This window comes from Nannobrachium achirus (genome assembly GCF_963921795.1).
Source record: "Nannobrachium achirus genome assembly, chromosome: 18".
NCBI classification, from domain to species: Eukaryota; Metazoa; Chordata; class Actinopteri; order Myctophiformes; family Myctophidae; genus Nannobrachium; species Nannobrachium achirus.
The window spans coordinates 44,319,811-44,333,169 of NC_137825.1; the positions used below are offsets into that span (position 1 = coordinate 44,319,811).

The 13,359-nt window shown below is 42.4% G+C and overlaps 1 protein-coding gene across 1 annotated transcript in view; it reads right to left on the bottom strand.

The window, feature by feature from the left end:
• Positions 1–180: 180 nt before the first annotated feature.
• Positions 181–13,359, bottom strand: part of itga3b (integrin, alpha 3b) — a 58,661-nt gene continuing 45,482 nt past the window's right edge. Inside the window, exons 15-25 of the mRNA XM_080747453.1 lie at positions 12,500–12,668; positions 11,224–11,304; positions 10,876–10,955; positions 9,207–9,284; positions 8,642–8,747; positions 7,040–7,216; positions 5,984–6,118; positions 5,251–5,364; positions 4,603–4,701; positions 3,835–3,960; positions 181–513 (exon numbers count right to left, since the gene is read on the bottom strand). Coding sequence (XP_080603579.1) covers positions 346–513; positions 3,835–3,960; positions 4,603–4,701; positions 5,251–5,364; positions 5,984–6,118; positions 7,040–7,216; positions 8,642–8,747; positions 9,207–9,284; positions 10,876–10,955; positions 11,224–11,304; positions 12,500–12,668 — 1,333 coding nt within the window. The 3' untranslated portion in view covers positions 181–345. The remainder of the gene's footprint in view (positions 514–3,834; positions 3,961–4,602; positions 4,702–5,250; positions 5,365–5,983; positions 6,119–7,039; positions 7,217–8,641; positions 8,748–9,206; positions 9,285–10,875; positions 10,956–11,223; positions 11,305–12,499; positions 12,669–13,359) is intronic.

Below are 13,359 nucleotides of genomic sequence, written 5' to 3' on the forward strand. Positions count from 1 at the left end.
GCGGAATAAAATCATAATAAAATCATTTACAATTTGAACATACACAGTAGCCCCCTTTTTTCCAATGTACAACACTGCATTCATCAAAAATACTTACCAATTTACAATCTCTGAAACAAAACAGTTTAGCGTATTGCACTAAAGAAAGGACAATGTCTTGATGAAACTCACTATGGCATTTACAAACAATAAACGTTCCAGAATGAATAATCTATTATTCACGATCGGTCCATGTGCCAACAACGCGTGGCACGGCATGTCCAAAAGGCCCAATGTTCTCTTCGCTTGGCCAATGTTTGAAAAAACGGTGTGGAGGTGAAACGTTTGGGGCTCAACGTTGAGAGTTCAGTAGTAGTAATGCTGCATCTCTGTCCAGTTAGTGATCCAATACTTTTTCTGCGGCTCCTCAGGCTGAAAGCCCAGGTTGAACTGGTAGCGCTCGGCCTTGCGGATCCTCACCCCCTTGTGCTTTGGCATGATCCGATAGTAGATGGTCCGCTTGAAGAATCCAAGCTGTTGAGAGCAAGGAAGAGGATTAGGATCAGGGACGTGCAGAGAATGTTAGAGAGGCAGGGGCTGGCTGACATTTCAAAAAGGCTCTTTTGGTGAAATATCGAAAATAGCAGACTTCCAAGCTCACAACGCGTTTTGCGAGCTTGGAGGTCGGCTATTTTTGGTGCGTGATACCACACTGAACTAAGCATAATCAAGTCAATACTGGACTGGAGATGTGGTGTAACGGCATGAATTTCTACACAGAGAGGGCAATTCTTTCAACATAAGATGCTGCATTCAAGTTCAAGAGAGTTTGGACAAGGCAATTCTCTTGGATGCCGCCTTCAGGTATGGCATGGAAAGAGGTCATTCGCATTTCTTTCAACATAGTAAAAACTGCATTCATGGTCTGGAGAGGGAGCTTTTTTACAGACAGATAAACGGGCAGGGTCTCAAGCCCCCTTTGATGTATATATGTGCACATGCCTGATTATTAGGATTAACGAAGAGGGAAACATTTGGGATAAAGGAAAAGTCAAGTTGGGTTAAAAGAGAAGGCGTTAGTAGGAATCGAGTTGTGTGTTTATGCTGCATCATCTTGCTTGCAAAAAAGCTGAAAAGTTATCGAAACTTTGCTTCCGCTGGTGTTCAAACATCCCCCAGCTCTGCAAAAAAAAAAAAAAATCTATAATGGCTACAGCTGTCACATTCAAGCTAGGGCATTAACGACTTGTGATTTTTGCAAGTCGACTCGAAGTTGAGTTGAAGTCGACTTTATCATTTGATGACGTCATCACATCACACACGACCCCCCAATTATTTTGGTCCCCAGATGATTAACTTAATGTGAAACATTGTTTTCTCACTCAACTCTAAAGAAACCAACATAAAGTTTAAGTGTATAGAGGTTATCTTCACATTTCTAAAGTGCCAATTTAAGGACGTTTTAATACCAGTAAAATGGCAGATTAAACATTGTCCAAAGTGTCAAATATATAGAGGCAGAAATTGTGAAAATAGCCGATCTACATGCTCACAACGCCTCGCGATGCGAGGCGTTGTGAGCATGTAGATCGGCTATTTTCACAATAGAACGTTTTTTTTTTTTTTTTTTTTTACTTCGACTTTCGACTTTCTCTAGTGGGAGTCGACTTGTGTAATGAAGTCGACTGAGTCGACTTGCCGACCTTTTCGTTATGCCCTTATTTCAAGCCAAGCTGAAGGTTAAAGAGCAGAAAAGCGTAATAGATAGTTAGCAGTGGAGTAAAGGCACAGTATTAGTCTGAAAAGGAAGAAGAAAAAAGTGTCGGTTAGCAGTAAAGGAAGAAGGTTACGGTAAGAGCGTGAAATCAGTCGTTCCCTGCACTCAAGCCCCACGACCAATGTAACAAGTATCCGTTTGATTGGAGTCAGACATTACCCAGAGACCCTCTAGGTGTGTGCCGTAGGCCCCCCGCGGTAGAGGGGGGGACCCGGGAGGGGGGCCTCAGTAGTCTTCGGTAAGCCTCTCTGTCTCAGAGGGCTGGATCTTCATCTCAGCTTTCTGGGCTTTGGCTTCGTACATCTCCCTCCTGCTCGCCCGCCGGAAGAAACCACACTAGGGGAGGAGGAGGAGGAGGAGGACGTGGGGGGGAGGGGGGGGTCAAACAGGCAGCTCAATGTGGAGGTCGCAGACTGTGACCTACTATGTCAGTGGGTTTTCAACCCCTTTCATATCAAGGTCCATTAGTTATTATTGGGCATTTGAGCCACGGACCACCTTTTGATGAGATTTGGCCTCTCAGACCCAAGACCCTTTTGTTGTCTTTTGATAGCATTTTGTCTACAATTCCATGCTGTATTGGTGTGGTACCATAGGACAGTGTTTCTCAACCTTTTTTCTGCATGGGCACATTTTTCGTGTCCCAAGAATCCATGGTCACACCAACATAATACGTGGGGTGTAAATATCGTCACTGTCGGGAAGAAACCTTGTATCTCCAAGTTTACAATGTGTACGTTTCTTCGCAAAGTAAAGCCCTGCTTCATCATACAAGGCTGTCGCACAACAGTATACATCAAAATAACAATTCTTCTACTTTTAATTGTGTAGACCTTTTGTAAATTAAGTTATGCGGGTCTGTTGAACAATAATTCTACTCTTTTTTTGCTAAATCAACAACAATCATGGCGGCAGTAGACAAAAAGGAAATGGTACATATATTGCACCCTGTACAACAATTCCCTGTATGTGCAAACACATGATTTAACACAATTATTATTCTTATCACATTGTCTCTGCCAAGCATATTTCATCTTTTAATAATTTGGGGGTTCAATTATTTATTTGCCCTGGGTGAGCGGAATGATAAAAGCACAGAGAGGATGATAACTGACAGCTTGAGCTCACAAGTCAGCTCAACCTAGAGTAGTGGTTCCCGGATGTTTAAGCTCGAGGACCCAGAAAACTGTCAGCTTAACCGATGAGCTGAGCTCCGTTTTGTTTCGGTTATGCTGCAATGTAAGTGGCAGGAGTGTGAGCAAATGGAGCAGAAGTTCCATTTCCTGGTTGTTCAAACAGAAGACTCAGCGTTATTAGTAACATGACCTCAAGAACGACATGATTATTCAAAATGGAACAGACAGTACAAGCTGTGGTCCATTGAACCAAATGGACCCTTACCCTCTCAGAGTTATGGTGGCGCTTGAAATGTAAAAGTTTGAGAAGACCACTAGTATTGTACTTCAGGGAAGTGAAGAGAATGTTAGGGGCAGGGGCTGAAATTTCTAAAAGGGCCTTTTGGTGGAAATATCAAAAATAGTAGACCTCCAGAGCTGAGCTTGGAGGTCGGCTATTTTTGGTACTTGATATCACACTAAACTAAGCATAATCAAGTCAATACTGGAGATGTGGTCTAACAGCATAGGTTTCTACACAGAGAGGGCAATTCTTTCAACATAAGATGCTGCATTCAAGTTCGGGAGAGTTTGGACAAGGCAATTCTCTTGAAACCCTTCAGGTATGGCATGGAATTTGCATTTCTTTCACCATCTTAAAAAACGCATTCATGATCTGGAGAGGGCACTTTTTTACAGACGGATAAAAGGGCAGGGCTCAAGCCCCCTTTGATGTCTATGTGTGCACGTGCCTGTTGTACTTGTATACTGTAGCAGACGTGAAGTCCACATAACCAGGTCTGACAGTGTGATAAATAAATAAAAAACCTTTCCGGAAACGATTCCAAATGTGATGGATCCGAGTCCGGGTTCCTCAACGTTTGGATCCGGTTCCTTCGGTTTGGATCCGGTTCCGAATCCCAGCCCTGGTTCTATAACATGAATGACTGAAGGCATTCTTACCTTCCACAGGACGAGGCTGATGACTCCTAATAAGAGGATCCCCGCTACAGCAGCGACTATGATGATCCACAGTGGAGCCTCGTAAGGCGCCTCCTCACCCAGCACCGGGTCTATGTCCAGCGTGAACTGTGGGAGGAAAACACACACACTGTACAGCAGGGGTCTTCATCAGGGGAACAGGGACCCCTAGGGGGTCCTCAGAGTTACTACAGGGGGTCCTCCAAATCGTTGTGTGGCAGAAACCTTTTTTTCCTCCTTTTTTATATTAACCACTTGAACCCTAGCGTCCATATTCTGAGAGCTTTCGCCAAAAATAGCAGATCTACAAGCTCACAACGCCATAGGACAACGCCTCGCACTGCGAGGCGTTGTTGTGAGCTTGTAGATCGGCAATTTTCGGCAAATAGCTTTGGTGTAGAGGGGAAAAAGAGCAGACTAAGTACAGAGCGAAAGGTCAAGTTTATTAAGTGTTGACGGTTCAAGTGGTTAAATATCTGAAAACATGACATGAATCCAAAATACACTGATGATTGTGCTGTCAAACGATGAAACTATATGGAATCTATGAACACAACAGGTCGTGTCATCTCTCTCTCAGCTAAAGGGTCCTAGGCCTGAAAACGTTGAAGACCCCTGCTGTACAGTCAGAACCAACCAGAGGTCCAGGTGGTCCCCAGCTAAATGATGGAGAGTTGGTAACTAAATGGACCCATATATTAAGTGAAAGTGCTTAATTACTGTCCAGCACTGGTCAGTACTACCACGCACCTCTCTGGTCACACTGTCCATCTTGATGGTGGGCTTGTCTGTGATCAGCTTCAGCGTGGCTTGACCCTTGACCTGCACCCTCCCGGCGTTGGGGTAGTCCTGCAGACAGACATTAGACTGTGTTACTAAATGCTCCACAGGCTCACCTGTGAGTCTGTATATACAATATATTTGACTTCAAATCAGTATCACAATTATTTCAACCCTTGGCCTCGATTAAGAATAATGAACGATTATAAAAATAAATTCATACATACTACGTACCGGTACATAAAATGCAAATTGCACAAAAACAGTGAAATAGCTAATCTACAAGCTTCATTCCGCGCCATGAGCTTGTAGATCTGCTATTTTTGAAAATTCGCTTCTGGGGGGTCCCTGGAACTAAATATTTTAAGATGGGGGTCGGTGGCCAAATACATATAATTCTAGGGGTCATTGACATGAAAAAGTCTGAGAACCACTGACAGAGAAACACAAGTTTTTCAAAATAAACCTTAGAAGTATTTAGAAGAGATTTATAGAACCGGGTCAACATATTCAAAGACTTGCACAAAAGGTGCATAATAAAAAAAATAAAAATAGCAGACCTACAAGCTCACAGCGCGGCACCTGCTATTTTGCAATAGCTAAAGTATTAATGTGTACCTCTAGCATGGTGCTGTTCCAGATGCGGGAGCGGACGATGACCTTGGCTGAGTTGCTCATGTTGAGCAGTGGGCAGGTGAAGGTCACACAGCGAGCTGAGCCCAGGGAGCAGTCCTTCAGAAACAATGGATAATATAATATAGACACAGTAATGTTATGACTGCAATGGAGAAATACTCTGTTAGGACACAGGATTCGGGAATAAAGCACTTCTTTGCAGAGATCCGCAAATGACAGCAAACCGCTCCATTCCCATTGAAATGCATTGGCAGAATGCACCATCATAGGTAGAATAAACGTGCAGTGTGCCGAAGTCCAGAATTCAAAATGTACTCGATGAAAAGTACAAAAGTATTGGTATCAAAATGTACTTAAAATAACTAAAAGTACTCATTATACAAAATGTCCCATTTCACGTTTTCAAAATGTATGAAAATCTTTTGAAAATAGCAGATCTACAAGCTCACAATGCGTCACATCATGACGCATTGTGAGCTTGTAATTAGGCTAATAATCAGAATCTACAAAGCAACTAACAAATATAGTTTTCAAATAATTGGTGTGGAATAAAAGTACAATATTTGCCTCTGAGATGTAGTGGAGTAGAAGTAAAAGTACTGAAAATTGGAAACACTACCCAAGTAAAAATACCCAAAAAACTGTACTTAAGTATATTACTTAAGTAAATGTACTTAGTTACTTTACACCACTGCAAGGCAGTGCCCGCCCTCACCAATAAGTAGTGTTCCTTTCGATGTGTTTGCAGTGTGATGGCCGCCTGCGGTTCAAGTATATGTGGCTGGACGTTGTTGTCCACATCGTCCAGTGCGATCTGTCGCTTGGGACGCTTGCGCTTGCCCTCGGACAACTGGAAAACAAAGGAAAACAAAGTAACACATGACATCACTGGGCTTGGTGGTATAATTGCTGGTTTCGATAAAGACATTATGGTCGCCCAGAATCTTCTCCCAAAAATAGCATTTCCACTGTCTATACGTAGGCCAAACTCAGAATGAGGTTTCTATTTTGGACCCTGTGAGTAAGCGCTCTCGTCTGGCCCGAGGTCTTTCCAAATATTATTTCTGAGAGACGGTGGTTTTGGCACAGAGGGGTTTTCACACTGCACGACCTCGCTCACACTGCTCGGCTTAACCTCTGTTTCACACACTGACCTCAGAACAGCAAGCAGGGTGAGGAAAGTAGCCAGGGTGGCTCAGTACAACACCCTGTTTGCTCCGATGTTGCATGTGTTCATTTATTGTGAGCTAGGATTGTGTTTCACTCCCCGCTGCTAAGCCTGCAGTTAATTTCCCTTAAATTTCATTTCATTCGAGTTCAGTTCACGGCCAATATACCACAAAGCCGCGTTAGGTATCCCAGATCTATCGTAGGCAGACAGCACAAGCAGCAAGATCAACATTGTTCCAATGCCGATTCTAAAAATACCTTCTAAATCTTTACCTACGTTTTCAGAAAATTCAAATCGTCACTGTCGGGCAGAAAAGTTTCAAATCTGTAATTATTTTAGTAAATTAAAGCCCTTCTTCATCATCGAGGTGTTGTGTGCTTGTAGGTCATCTATTTTCACTATTTTAAATCATTTTTAAAATAATAACAAAAAAAAAGAAGGTTTTGGACATCCAAACATCCGGTTTCCAAAATATTCCGAAATATTCATTCAAAAATGACAAAACATATAATGTTGCTATATACTGTACATAGCAACAAGAACCCCAAAAGTTGTTCCCTTCCTAAATGGGTTCAAATAAAGAATATAAACGTCACTTACAGTGAGGTTGAGTGGATTGACAATATCATCACCGGGAACACAGTGTGTCTGCGACGTCCCCTTGAGGACGATCTCCGTCAGGTAGAGAAGCCACTTGCCATTGGTCACCTCGAAAGGCCACTCAAACTCCACCGCTAGCGCTCCCATGGAACCCAAAGGTGAGCCATGCACTGCCACCTGGTGGGAACAAAAGTCATCACAGTCCGGGATTCATGTGCTGCGTGATACAGCAACATGCAGTGGGGAGAAGCTAAGAGATTGTTATGGGTGAATGCTACGCCGTTAATAATGGTCAATTACAATGAAGCTTTGAGGCCAAAACACACTGGCTGTGTAGTCTAGTATTGTCTTAAAAAGACAAAAAAGTGTCCTCACACAGTAGCCCTGAAGATGGCAGTTGGCTGCCGAAACATTAGTTTCCCTGTGCCCTGCGTCCTATAATAAGTATTGGCACATTGGCTACTGTGTGTGCGTAGTATTCCTGTGCACAGGGTTTATGATTATAACGTTATGTTGTATCCGTCTGTCCATAAATACATCCCATTCAAACATAATTTTGTTCTAACATAAACTATTTTCCGCACCGACGTGTATTTTTGTTCTCTTTAATTGCCGGACTGTGTTTTTGACTGCTATTTCTTGGCCAGGTCTGGAATATAAAAAAAAAGACATCAATGTGACTTCCTAGTCAAATAAAGGTTTTAAAAAAAAGAAGGAAAAAGACTATGCAACGACCACTAACAGTAGTATCTTGTCTGACGACCCAGACCACCAGACGTAGGTCATCAAATAATCCTTCCGCCCTGCGTGTGTGTGAGATATTAACCCATTTAGAACGGGTACACATTATTGCGTATTATTATTTTATGCTTTAACTATTGAAAAATAGCAGATATACAAGCTCACAGCGCGGCACCGAGTGCCATACAAGCTCACAGCGCGGCACCGAGTGCCGCGTGCGAGCTTGTAGATCTGCTATTTTTGAAAAATCATGAAAATTCGAATTTTGACCTGATTCTATAAGTGTCTTTTGAATCCTTCTAAGGTTTTAGGAAAAACCTATGTTTCTATGTCAGCAATCTGGCTAGAGCCATCGTCAAAGTAAAGGTCCTTTTCACTTCAACTGGCGATCAGTTAGTCTGTTCTTGAGAGACTACTATGTCAGTGGTTCTCTTTTCATGTGAAGGACCCCAAAAAATGATATGTATTTGGCCAAAGAGCCCCATTTCAAAATATTTAGTTCCAGGGACTACCCAGAAGCAAAATTTTGAGTTACAAACGTTCGCTTTGAAAATACATATATTCAAAGATTTGCACACATTTTCACGACTTTTTCAAAAATAGCAGATCTACAAGCTCGCAGCGCGGCACTCGGTGCCGCGCTGTGAGCTTGTATATCTGCTATTTTTCAATAGTTAAAGCATAAAATAATGATACACGATATAGTGTACCCGTTCTGAATGAGTTAAAACTCCCCAGAATAAAACCTGCTGATTCCAGCGGGGCCGGGTGGGGTTGTTGTGGCCACCGTGGCCACGTGCGCTGCACCCACGCATATGCAACATAAAAGCCCTGTTGTAATGTGGTGCGTGTGTGACTCACGCTGAAGGTGTACTCCACCAGACTGCCCACGTCACTGCTGCTGACCATGGCCGACTCCCCCATCACCTCGCCACTGAAGGAGCTCTGCACCACAGAGCCACTGGGTCTGTAGGGGAGGAGGACGCCATGAGGTTTAAGAGCGGTGGTTCCCACACGTTTTTAGCTCCACACCCAGAGATTAGAGACATTTGCCCGGATCCCAAACTAGTGACAACAGCAGATCGACAAGCTTCGCACTTCGCGCCGTGTTGTGAGCATTGTAGATCGGCTATCTTCACTACTTAAAACATTTGTTTTCTAATTTATGTAATTGCTTAGATCTTTCTTTTATATCTTCATGAAATTACTGAAAAAATAGATATTAGATGATAATAAAATGTATAAGCTCGTAGATCTGCAATTTTTCGCAGAAAAATACAAAATTGGGGGGAAAAGTGAAAGTTTGACTATTTCCCTTTGATTATGACTGATCATGGATTATCTTTTATAATCGATTAAATGTAGTTTGATCAATTGCTGCAGCCCTACTCAATCATTCAAATCTACTGGTTGGTGTTCTACTCACATGGAGAAGGTGGTGAGGATGGTGTTCTCGATGAGAAGCGCCACTGGAACAGCCACCAGGTCTCTCTGCTCACTCAGGCTGAACAAATCACAAAGATCATATTAATACCCTTGAAACTTTATTAGTGATCTGATAAAGAGTTGGTTGCTGGAACGTGCAAACTCTTTACCAGACAAGGGAAGTTAGCGCAAGTCATAAAGGAGATGGAAAGTTATAACATCGAGTGATCTGATACAAATGTACAAAGAATTGTGCCGAAACCGCAATAGAACTAGACAGGAAATTACGACGTTCTATTTTGAAAAAATCTCCTCCTATGTACAGAAAGTATGTTTCAATATAGTATCCAATCAGGATCAGTCACATACTGTTGAACCAGAACTGGGACCATAACAGGAAATTACAATTGAACTTATACAAAAATATGCAAGAAAGAGATAGGCATACTGTATTTATTTGTAATATAGTGGCAGAAAAGTAAACTGTCAAATTGTAGAGTATGGAATAGACTAGAATAGTACTGTACAGTAGTGTAACATAGTCATTTTCTATTTACATTAGGGCTGTCTTCGACACAGGATTTATGAAGTCGATTCGAGTCGCGGGGGTTAATCCGACGCGTCGACGAATCGTTTTATAGTCTACTTTGTGTAAAAAAAAAAAAAAGGAAAAAAAAGTGTTGCTTTAAACCACGTCAACATAATAGAATAATACATTAAGAGATGAATTGAATACACAGTGTTTTCGGTGATATCGGTGCGCGAGCACAAATGTTATCTGCATAGCAGTGTACAACCATAGAGTTATAACACACCGTTAAAACAAATAAAACATCTCCGCTGTTTCAACTCTGCCCCGTCTCTCTGCACTGTCTGCAGCGTGCAGTAGAGATGAGACATTCGCGAACGATTCCGCTCTCTTGAACGGCTCTTTTAAATGAACGATGGGATCCAGTCCGCAGTCGCGGGACACAGAGCACTGACAGAGTAATGAGTCAGTGTCGAGAACGGATTCAACTGATCATAAAAAGGTGGAGGCACAGCTCCCGCTTGAGCCAGCAGTGTGGACATGTCATGGACGCAAACACAGCGAAACACAATCATTCATCATGGATTACAACACTGGAACAATTCAGAAGCACTTTAATTAGAAAATGTAACTTGTAGCCTACACTTGTGTATGTTAATTTGACTTCAGAAGATTGTTTACTACTTCGTGGACGCGCGTTTGTGCTGTGGCAGGTTATTTAATATGGGGTTTTGACAGCGTGCTTCCTCCTCTTAACGGAACACTGTCCCGGCTCTGAATGTTTTAACGAAGCGGCGGTTCTGAACCGTTCTGGCCGTTCCGTCTCACTTTCAACCCGACGCTGGTGCGAGACAATAAATAACTGTTCGCCAATTGCTACTTCTCATTGGAAGTACATGACACCACACCAGTCCAGCAGTGCACCCCGCAGTACTGGCAGTAGTAGGCTATAACTGGTGATATAAAAAAATATATATTTTCGCTTCGACTCAAACAATTGGCGTCGATTCCCGGGGCTTAAAACGGCGCGTCGATTCGTCGATTTTTAGAAGACACCCCTAATTTACATGTGCACCTCAAGGTTTTATCTACGCAGTACAGTACAGTATATTATCTGTATGCAGATATGCTTAGTACTTACGTGGACAGGAGTAACTGAGATATAATCTCTTGGGTGTCCAGATTGATCTCTGTTGTCTCAAAGATAAGCTGCAGTGCCACCTATCATGACAAATGGACACAGACACAAAGAGAGACTGATCACGAAATATACATATTTTTAAATAATTATGAAAGTGTGAGTTTGCACACTTTGTTTATATTTATAATGACAGTTATAGTGCTCAGTTTGAATGGCCCTTAAGCAGGACACCCGGGTTCAAATCCGGGGTACAAGAGGAAAGTTACATTAACTCCAACTGAGTGATTTGTGAATACAAATCAGTAGCATACAGTAATAATACATTGTAGTGTGATTGTTAAAACGTACCTTCTCTTTGCCCTTCAACGGGTTGCCCAGTTCACATGTCAATTTGTCCTCAAAATGACACTCAATGACATCATTGGGGTCCTACATATGAGAGAAATGGAAGAAAAGAGAGCAGAAGATGTATGTGAAACCAGTGGGTTTTGTGAGAATTATGCCAACATAGGGCACTGTAAAGGAAAATAAAAACAAAAAACAGACACTTTATCAAAAAAAAAAAAATCAAATGACGCGGTTCCTCAAAGTGGGAACAAATGGGAACATTTGTACACTCTCATAGTTATAGGGGTCCTTGAAATGAGAATCTGGATTGGCGAGGGTCGGGTAAAAAAATTAAAGAAAGAAAATACAATAGTCCATTGGTTCTCATGGGTCCTTGAGAGAGTTCCAGGGGGTCCCCAGCTAAATGATAGTTAGGAACCAAATGGACCATAAGGGTCCATTTGGTTCCACTCCCTGAGTTAAATTAACATTAGCTTTACAATATAAATTGGGGTCTCAGAGATAGAAATACCATCTATACTATAATTTTGCGAATGTCTGTCTGAGTGAGTGTCTGTCTGTATGAAACAGCGTTTCTCCTCGGTGGCTGGAGCAATTGATCTGAAATCGCATCACCATTAGCATATGAACACACCTGACATAACTGTGAAGCCCGTTTGTCACTTTCACAAATCGTATGCTGTATACTAGCATTTTTATGGTGTATCTATATCTATTTAGCCTACAGTACCTTTTGTGACCACACATGTTAAGGGAGGGGCGCTGTTGTTCAGGCCATGCACAATCACACACAAACCCACACACACACACACACACACACACGGGGGGGGGGGGGGGGGAGGGGAGTGTGTGTGTGTGCAGGCGGGCAGGCGGGCGGGCGGGCGGGTGGGGGGGGGGGGGGGGTTTGGGGGGGGGGGGGGGGGGGGGGGTAGCCATTAAACGAAACGGGTATTTCTTACATTGATGCTCCTACATATTATCATGCAAGCACCAGTTAAAGTTACTTTCCATCCCTCATATACTGTATGCACAGTGCACATCCCATAACCCACACACTGCACATCATTTTGGAGCTCATATCTTTGGTTAAAGTTACTTTCCATCCCTCATATACTGTATGCACAGTGCACATCCCATAACCCACACACTGCACATCATTTTGGAGCTCATATCTTTGAACGGGTAAGGGCTAGTTAGAGTAAATGGGGGTCCATAGCATGAAAAAGTTGGAGAACCAGTGCAATAGTGGATATATGCTGCCCTCTTGTGGACATACCTCGGACCTGACACCAGAGTAGCGGAGCGTGTCAGGAATGGTGATGTCTAGCATGGCCTGGTGAGCGTCCTCAGCCAGCTTCCCTGGAGCAGGATAGTTGGTCACGTTCACCTTCAGCATGATCTTCTTCACGTTGCTGTTGTAGTGCAGCACCTGCAGCCCGTCTTGTCTGAGCATGTTGGAAAAAGTGGAGTAAAGTAAATTAAGTACATTTGCTTACAATCTTTGGGGCTATTCTTTACTTTACTGGAGTATTTCTAATGTTCTAGTAGGGGGAATCAGTCGCCCAGAGGCAGCAAAGCAGTTTAAGGTTACAGAGAAGTGTGAAAAGAAAACCTCATATCTCCAAGTTTCAAATGTTTATGTTTATTCGCAAAGTAAAGTCCTGCTTCAACGCCTCGCGGTGCGAGGCGTTGTGTGCTTGTAGATCAGCTGCTTTCACTAGTTTGAATCATTTTAAAAATGACAAATACAAAACGAACGATATATATATATATATATATATATATATATATATATATATATATATATATATATATATATGTGTGTGTGTGTGTGTGTGTGCGTGCGTGCGTGCGTGCGTGCGTGTGTGTGTGTGTGTGTGTGTCGAAAAGCAGTCAATGCTCATAAGTGTCACATCACAACACAAATAGCAATACTTAAAGCACAACTAATCAATTTGAAAACTTTAGTTACTAGTTAGTTACTTTGTAGATTGTTGATTATCATTACAAAACATTCAAGAGCTATTTTTTTTGGCAAAGAGATTTGGTAATGAGTGAATAAAATGACTGTATAAAGTACGTTATTTCCAGGTCTGTTTTACCAATTATAGAGGGTTTAAATGGTACCGAATATGC